General features: G+C 57.3%; 1 protein-coding gene across 1 annotated transcript in view; it reads left to right on the top strand.

The window, feature by feature from the left end:
- Positions 1-7,639, top strand: part of KIFC1 (kinesin family member C1) — a 7,970-nt gene extending 331 nt beyond the window's left edge. The window contains exons 2-13 of the mRNA XM_006032297.3: positions 25-217; positions 293-491; positions 1,115-1,261; positions 1,336-1,464; positions 1,868-1,984; positions 2,064-2,237; positions 2,323-2,490; positions 2,857-2,995; positions 3,105-3,241; positions 3,431-3,504; positions 3,652-3,727; positions 3,820-7,639. Of these exons, the coding sequence (XP_006032359.1) occupies positions 25-217; positions 293-491; positions 1,115-1,261; positions 1,336-1,464; positions 1,868-1,984; positions 2,064-2,237; positions 2,323-2,490; positions 2,857-2,995; positions 3,105-3,241; positions 3,431-3,504; positions 3,652-3,727; positions 3,820-3,927 (1,661 nt within the window). The 3' untranslated portion in view covers positions 3,928-7,639. The remainder of the gene's footprint in view (positions 1-24; positions 218-292; positions 492-1,114; positions 1,262-1,335; positions 1,465-1,867; positions 1,985-2,063; positions 2,238-2,322; positions 2,491-2,856; positions 2,996-3,104; positions 3,242-3,430; positions 3,505-3,651; positions 3,728-3,819) is intronic.
- Positions 7,640-8,709: the final 1,070 nt, after the last annotated feature.

Below are 8,709 nucleotides of genomic sequence, written 5' to 3'. Positions count from 1 at the left end.
CCCCAATCTCTCTCTCTGCCTCAGGCCGTGCCTTGGAGCTGGGGGGTGGCAAGAAGAAGCGGGCACCCTGGGACCTGAAGGGCCAAGTGAGCGACTTGCAGGCAGAGCTCAAAACCTACAAAGAAGAGGTGCAGCAGCTGCGCAAGGGGGGCCAGGAGCTGGAGGAGCAGAGGCAGGAGTTGCTGGCCCGTAACGGGGACCTGGACCGCCAGCTCCAGTAAGAGGAGGGTGGGGTGGGGGCAGGAGCAGCCTGATGCGGACGGGGAGTGACCCTGGCCCCTTGCACTTCTAGGGCTGTGAAGTCCGAGCTGCACGTGTCCCAGGAGCAGGCCCAGCAGCGCCTCAAGGAAGTGAAGGAACTGTCGGATCTGAAGCACCAACTGAAGCAGCAGCTCACTGACACCACTAGGACCAACAAGGAGCTCGAGGGGACCAACAAGGACCTGGAGATGGCTAAGCGGGACCTGTCAGCCCTGCTGGAAGCCAGAGAGGTGGGTCTGGAAGTTGAGGGGTCCATAGAGCAGCTTGGCTCTCCTTCTGGCCCCAGAGCCTCTGATGAGGAGCTCTGCTGTCCCGCGGCCTGCTCTGGGGCAGGCAATTGTGCTCATCGGCCCGTCTCCATTGGCACGCTATTCCATGCTGTGTGTGTGGAGACAGACGGCGCTGCAGCTCTGACAGATGAGCACAATCTGCAGCTTGACACGCAAGCACAGTTTCCTATGGCAACATCTCAGTGAGGCTGTGGGCACCGGCTGTAATGGCACCAGGTTCTGTTCCAGCATCACATTCCCAACGTGGCATTTGTCACAGTCCCCTGGTCCAGGCCAGGCCAGTGACTCTGTGTGATGCTGCCTTCCCTGGCTTCCCTTGTTGCAACCACGGCACCTCTGCCAGAGCCACAAGTGCCCTGTCGTCATAGGCAGCACTGCCCCAGGATGTCCCCACCTGTCCCCAGTAGCCCGCTTTGGCCATGCTGATGGCCACTTGTATCCAGTGAGCCCATGTGTTAGCACCTGTCACCAGGTCATAGTGATGCCTCAAGCTATGGCCTCCCATGCCCGTCATTTCAGACAGTTCTGAGCCAGGGTTAAGTGACACTCGGGCTCCCTGCTAGGGGGACCTGGCTCAGAGCACACAGGAGAACAGGGAGCTGAAAGCCCAGGTGACAACCCTGCTGCAGGCTGCAACGCAGAGAGAAGACCAGTTGCACCAGCTGGAGATGGACCGGCGGCGGCTGCACAACCTGGTGCTGGAGCTCAAGGTGGGGCTGGGCCCAGGGCAGATGGGTGGGAGGGCACTGGGGTCCTGGGCTAGACTGATGCATCTCTTCCACAGGGCAACATCCGCGTGTTCTGCCGTGTGCGGCCCCTGCTGCCCTCTGAACAGGAGGCGGGGAAGGGGCTGGAGCACTTGCATTTCCCCCCACAGGACAATGGAGCACTTGTGCTCTCTCGGCCGGAGGAGGTGAGCCAGGCAGGGGGGTGGGGGACAGCAATGGGCCTAGGTCACAATGGGCACCAGCCACAGGCTGTCTAGCCTCAGTTTGGAGATGCCCCTGCCCCATGCAGTGTTGAAGCCCCCAGGGGTGCTGGTAAAGGTATAATCCATTCCCTACGAAGCTGACCTGTTCCCTGGGGGACCCCTGTGGGTTGCTGCCCATGCTCAGAAGTAGTTTGTCTGCAACAGGTGAGGATAGCCACAAGCTGCAGAGTGATAGCAAAGGCCGAGGTGGGGAGAGTGTCATGCCCGGGTGCAGCAGCGCAGGCTTCCTGCCCCATGGGTACTCTCTGGGCTACGGAGTGGGGGGCAAAGAATGAGGCCCCCTGGCTGATCCCTCTTCCTCTCCCCTGCTCCATGCAATCTTTAGTCCCACACCGGGCGCAGCTGTAAAGGCAACACGAGGTACGACTTCAGCTTCGACCGCGTGTTCCCCCCAGCCTGCTCCCAGGCGGACGTGTTTGAGGAAATTGCGCAGCTAGTGCAGGTATGAGTTGGGCTGGGCCAGGCTGTGGGAGGAGGGGGCTGTTCTCCTCATAACCCCTCTCCCCTGCTCCCCTCTGCAGTCAGCGCTGGATGGTTATCACGTTTGCATCTTTGCCTATGGACAGACGGGCAGTGGGAAGACCTACACCATGGAGGGGCCGGACAACCTGGACCAGGAGACCCTGGGCATGATTCCCCGAGCCGTGCGCCAGGTCTTCCAGGGCGCACAGGAGCTGGAGCCCAAAGGCTGGGAGGTGAGTTTCCGTGCCCATGTCTCCCGGCCTGCTGCCCCCACAGCCCCAGCACTGGCTGATTGTGCATGTCTGTCCCCCCCTGCAGTATAGCTTCTCAGCAAGCTTCCTCGAGATCTACAATGAAGGCCTGCGTGACCTATTGGTGGGGCGCTCAGACCAGGCCCCTGATCTGGAGATCCGGCGTGTCAGTCAGGCCAGTGAGGATCTCCACGTTCCCAACCTGCGCTGCGTGCCTGTGGCTTCTGAGGAGGAGGTAAGTGCCTGGGGGGCTGCAGACTATGGTGTGCCTGTCTTGGCTTGGGGCTGTGCCTGCAGCCTAGTCTGGGGCAGAAGAATCATCCTCTGAGTGAGACTGGTAGGAGCTAGAGGTGAAGAAGTTACTTCATTCCCCTGCATCAATGTGCCTGTTGCAATACCACAGCCTGCACCTGGCCACAAAATGGCTGCAGGTCTCAGCGTGCCCTCATCAGGCCTGCTCTTCACCTGTGGTGCTTTATAGGGTGGAAGAAGCAGTGTTAAGAGGGTGGGAGGGGAACCTGCTGCTGGGCTGGGCAGAAGGTCAGGCGTGATGGCCTGGGTCTCTCTGGGCCTCACTTCTTCTTCCTGGAACAAACCCCAGGTGCTGAAGCTCCTGCACACAGCCAAAGCCAACCGCTCTGTGGCAAAGACTATTCAGAATGACCGCTCATCTCGGAGCCACAGCGTCTTCCAGCTGTGCATCAAGGGCTACAACACTGACCGGGCCCTTCGCTGTGCCTGTGGGTGTTGGGTGATGGAAGTACTGGGGGTGCTGCAGAAGCTTGGGGGGGCACAGGGTTGGGGGGGGTCCTCTGGGCAGTCCTGTGTCAGCCTCTCCCTCTGCCGCAGCTGTGTTGAGCCTGGTCGACCTGGCGGGTAGTGAACGCCTAAAGCCACAGTCAAAGACCGAGCGGCTGCGGGAGACACAGGCCATAAATGCCAGCCTGTCTACATTGGGCCTGGTAATTTTGGCATTGTCTAAAAAGGTAAGAGAACCCTGCAGGCCAGAACTACCCTGTCAGGCTGGAGCCTTGCAGCATCCTGTCTAGCACAGCATGGGGCCAGAGGGCAGACAGGCTTTGCTCAGACTGGCAGCGTGGCTCATGCCCCTGCACAGATGCCATCTATCCATCCAGGGTGGGGCCCTAACCCTTGCTGCATCTCTCCCTTTCCAGGAGCCCCATGTGCCTTATCGTAATAGCAAATTGACCCACCTCCTCCAGAACTCACTGGGCGGCAACTCTAAAATGTGAGTGGAAGTACAGGTTGGGACCTGGGGGGGGGGTGGGGGGGGGGGCGGGGTGGGGGGCCCCCTGCCACTGGGGGTGGGGGAGGACGGTAGCAACCCCATGTCCCGCAGTACCAACCCTCTGCCCCTGCCCTGCCCTGCCCACAGGCTCATGTTTGTAAACATAGCACCACTGGAGGAGAACATCGGTGAGTCGCTGAACAGCCTGCGCTTTGCCAGCACGGTGAGTGCTGGGGAAGCGGGGAGGGGGCTAAGCCTACCCCCACCTGGCCCTCTACTGCTGCCTCCTCATCCCCTGCCTTTCCACTTTTTCAGGTTAATCAGTGTCACATCGGCACGGCACCAGCACACAAGAAAGGAGGAGGGGGTCTACCACGGACTTCAGATGTTGGGGGTGGTGGGAAGGGACCTGGTCCCAGCTGAGGGGTGGGGTGTGAAGGAACAAAACGCTCTTTATTTTTTACTCTTTTATTTCTTTTTAAAATCTTTTATATCCAATAAAGCGTCGGTGTTATTGCTTCCTGGGATCTTTCCTTGGGAGGAGGTAGCAAGCTGGACACGGAGCCAGGCCTCACTGGAGAAGCGATGGGGGCTATTTGCCTCTTCTGCACTTTGCTGGTTCATATTAGCCCTGGGTGGGGGGAAAGGGTAGTGGGTCCCATACCAGCTTGAAGGAGGCTGGAGCTTGGGTGGGGGCAGTGCTGCAGAAGGGGTTGGGGCTGGTGTGGGCACAGCAGGAGCGTTGGGGCACACCCTGACTTGTGACTCTAGGCCACAGCCCTGGACACTCCTTGGCAAGCCAGAGTACTTGTGGGGGAAGCACCTGTGACCTAGGGCTCTGAAGCACTGTAAGTAGAGCCCTTGGCCTGACCGGGGCCAGAGGAGCTGAAGGATACCCGGACTACCAGCGAAGGCAGTCCTGGCCCAGCAGAGTGGGATGGCACAGGCAGTACGTAGAGGACAGAACAGCAAACCCCAGTAGCTGGAAAAGGCCTCAACCTGTGGCTGCTGCCAGATGGCAAAACCCCCAGGTGCCAGCCCTGGATGAGTCTCCCCATCCCACTGGGCTGGGCATTAGCTTGAGGTTGGTTTGCTGGTGGCTCTCATGACCTGCTTTGGGTTTCTATTAATGCTTCCCACAGTTCATTGGGGTGGGGAGGGGGTTGTTTCCTTGGGGTGATGGATTTAATGGGCCCCTACCCTGTTACCACGACAACAACAAGCATTCAATGCTTTCCCTCATTCTCCCTCTCCCCATCTCAGGGTGGTGTTAGGCAAAGCCCCTGCCTTGTTCCTGTATTAGCACCTCCATGTCTGGCCTCACTGCTCACTCCCTTTTGCTCTAGCATACACAAGCATGCTCCTCCACTTCCCTGCAGCCCATGTTCAAGGCTAAAGTGTCAGAGCTCAGCCGAGAAGTGCCTACTGAGATGGATTAACAGCAACACTGCTCAGCTTTTAAGCTGTGAGCCTGAGATGGACCATGCTGCACCTAAAGTTCATTGTCCTGAATAGTGGGCCCAGAGCCACTAGGCACATCTGCAGTAACTGGACTGTCCAAAGAAGGAGCGAATATCCAGGAGCCTGTTGCGCTGGGGTGATTGCCTGTAGTCGACATATTCCGTCAACTCAGGGCAGGCAAGTCCAGTGAGAGGGACAAGTCAGGGTTTGGAGTGAGACCAGTGTAGGAAGGCCCAGAGGGTTAGCCTACAAGCCTTTGTGCTTGGGCAAGGGTGGGGTGTGTGTGAATGTGTGTGTGCCCTTCTCCCCCTGCAATAAACCCTATTTCAGTGGGATTTTGCCTGCTTCCCCTTGTCTCTAGGTGGAGGGTTGAGCCAGACTTGAGAAGTTGGTGTAAAATGCCTGGATTTGTAGGAGGTGGATACCAGGCCGGGCTGCACGAGGGCTGGCTTTGGTCCTCTGGTTTCACAGCACAGGAGGATTGACGCAGAGACCCGCAGCCTAGCTAACAGGCTGCCTGGGAAGAATGTGGAGACCGATGCCCGTGGCCCTGATGTGCAGGATCTGTCTGTGCCTGGCCCCTGCCTCAAACTAGCCTGCCATCATGGGTAACTGTGCCCTTGCTGGGCTGTTACACACACGCACACTGAACCATTAGCTTCCTGGTTAATGGAGTTTGTCTATAGCATGGAATGCTCTGCTCTTGCCTTATATTTCCTCCTGATGGAGACAGCCAGACTCAACCAGAGTGAGGGGTTGCTTGTCCCTGTCTAGGCTTGAGGGGGGAGGAACAGCAGTGACTGACACAGCCTGACAGGGAGGTGAAAGGGTCCTGATCTTTGTCCCCTAGTGGGGGTGTGAGCCCCTTATTAGGTTACATCTGCCCTTTGGCTGCAAGGTCCTGCCTATTGAGAGCATTGGAAGAGCAAGTGTTGGCACAGAAGGAGTTGAAGACAGAACAATGTGTTTTAGGAAGCAGGGTCCCTGACACTGGCAGCACGAGCCTGCAGGGGCCCCAGTGCCTTTCAGCGGGGCAGTGGGACCCCCCCAAAGCCTGCAGTGCACAGCTGTACTGCAAGACTTGCTGAGGGTAGGGCAGCACAAGAACATCAACAGGGCCAAACTGGGTCAGATCCATGGTCCTAGCTCAGTGTCCTATCCCCAACAATGACAAGAGTAGATGCTATAGAGTGGGGAGCACTGAATAGGATCTCTCAAGCACCCTCGCCAGGCCTGCTCTCTGCCTGTGGCACTTTGGAGGGTGGAAACGTGACAGGTCTGGGCTGGACGGAAAGGGAACCTGTGGCTGGGTTGGGCAGGAGTTCAGGCCTTATGGCCCTGGGTCCCTCTGGGCCTCATTCCCTCCTAGAATGAGCCCCAGATTCTGAAGCTGCTGCACACCGCCAAAGCCAACTACTCGGTATTGAAGGTAGCGTAGAATGACCGCTTGTCCCAGAGCCACAGCCTCTTCCAGCTGCACATTAAGGGCTGCAAGACTAGGTGGGCCCTGCACTGGCCCTGTGAATGTGGGGCTGGGGCAGTGCTGGCGGGGGGGGGTCCTCTCTGGCAGGTCCTGTGTCAGCCCCTCCCTCTGCCACAGCTCTGCTGAGCCTAGTAGACCCAGTGGGTAGTGGGCAAGATGCAGCCAAAGGGCAAGCGTCTGTGGGAGACGCTGGCCATCAACGCCAGCCTTTCCATGCTGGGCCTGGTAATCCTGGTGCTGTTCAAGGTAAGGGAACCCCCAAGCCAGAACCACCCCATCAGGCTGGGGTCTTGCTGTATCCTGCCAGGTGGCAGGTGGGGCAGGCAGGCTTGGCACAGATTGCCAGCCTGGTCCATTCCGTTTAACAGATGTTGTCTGTGTATCTGGGGTGGTGCTAGGACCCTTGCTCCATCTTTCCCTCTGGCAGGAGCCCCCCATGCCTTAAAAACAGCTGTGACCCACTTCCTCCAGAACTTGCTGGGCTGCCAGTCCAACATGCATGGTAAACATAACATCACTGGAGGAGAACATCACCACATTGCTCAGCAGCCTGCATGTCACCACCACGATGCATGCTGGGGGAGAGCTGTCCCTATCCTACCCTCACTCTCTGCTGCTGCCTCCTCACCCCCTGTCTCTCATCTTTCAGGTGAATCAGGAATGACCTCCTATTCAATCCCCTGCCTAGCATCCACCATTATTGAGTGGGAGATGCCAGGCGAAACATGTCCAGCTGTTTTGTTCAATAGGCATTAACAGATCAATCATGCATGAATTTATCCAGCTCCCTGTTTTCCCTGGCTCCTCTCTCTGCTTCCACCAACCCCTGTGGCAATGAATGTTAACAGTGTGTTAACGCAGTGTGTTAACACGTGTTAACAGTGTGTTGTGTAAAAATCAATGCATTTTAAAGTCCTTGTTGGTTTAAAACCTGTCATCTCATTGCAGCAGGTGCCCCCTGGTTCTAGTCTTCTGGGGTGCGGGGAACAGCAGGTCCCTGGTTGCTTGGTCTGCCCGCTTCATGATGTTATAGACCTCCGTCCTTGACCCCCTCAAACTTCGTTCCAAATGGAAGAGTCTGAGCCTTTTTTTGTGGTCTCTCCTAGCTTTGGAACAATTTGGGCAGCTCCAAGATGCCCAAGGGGTAGGACATGGGACTGGCCAGCTGGAGACTTGGAGCTGGAAGGAAGACCTGTGAAGTAAAGAGGAGAGGAGGCAGCTGTGGGCTGGCACTTGGGTCCAGCACCTGCCTGGTGCACAGGACAGGGAGTCAGTGGGAGATGTGGCTGATGTGATGAGTGAGATTGTCCACGGAGTTAATCCGAAGTTCCATGGAAGGCAAGCTAAGCTTGCACCTTGTAGACTAACCAAAGTATGTATGTGTGGTTCTTCTCAATATTTAATGGAGACATTAGGTCACATCCTGTAGACAGATACTCCCATTTATTTACATAATATAGTAATATACAGTGTGGTGTGCATGTGTGCATTTCCACATGTATAGAGATAGATATAAAGTATAGCACAAACGTCTGTGAGCTGATGCATCATCCGCCCCTGAGGAAGTGAGCTGAACTTCTGAAAGCCTGTGTGTGTGTCTGTCTGCTCTTGTTATTCTACAAGGGGCAGATCTCCTGAAAGCGTGCGCGCGCGCGTGTGTGTGTGTGTGTGTGTGTGTGTGTGTGTGCGCGCGCGCGCGCGTGTCTGCTCTTGTTATTCTACAAGGGGCAGATCTCCTGAAAGCGCGCGCGCGTGTGTGTGTGTGTGTGTGTGTGTGTGCGCGTGTGTGTCTGCTCTTGTTATTCTACAAGGGGCAGATCTGCCCTGCCGGCCTTCTCCTGCTGAGAGGGCCCAGGGGGCTTTGCTGTGATCTTCCTAAATTTAGGACCTAGACGTGGGCAGGGAGGAGGAGGAGAATCCACCAACAAGGCTGAGAAGGCATGCAAACTTGCGTGAAAATGGACGTGTGGTCTGCATGCAGGCCTGGCCACTGGACTGCCATCATCACCCTCCAGGGACCTGAAGGCTGTGATCTACTCCCCTGTCAGGCGTCTCTTCTCCAGACTCAGTCCCGCTTGCTGTCTCAGCCTGTCCCGGCTCCTCAGACTTTTACTCGGTTCTGTCACTGCGCCAGACTGTTTCCAGTCGATCCGAGCGGCTCGAGTGTGGATCCCGCGGGCAGGCGCAGGAGTCCAGGGCAGGCTGACCGGAGCCAGAGAGTCGCGGCGAAGACCCTCCGGTTCATGCAGCCCTGGAGGCGC

This window comes from Alligator sinensis, unplaced genomic scaffold, assembly GCF_000455745.1.
Source record: "Alligator sinensis unplaced genomic scaffold, ASM45574v1 scaffold634_1, whole genome shotgun sequence".
NCBI classification, from domain to species: Eukaryota; Metazoa; Chordata; order Crocodylia; family Alligatoridae; genus Alligator; species Alligator sinensis.
Note: the sequence above shows the minus strand (reverse complement) of the source record. Positions and strands in the feature narration are given on the sequence as shown.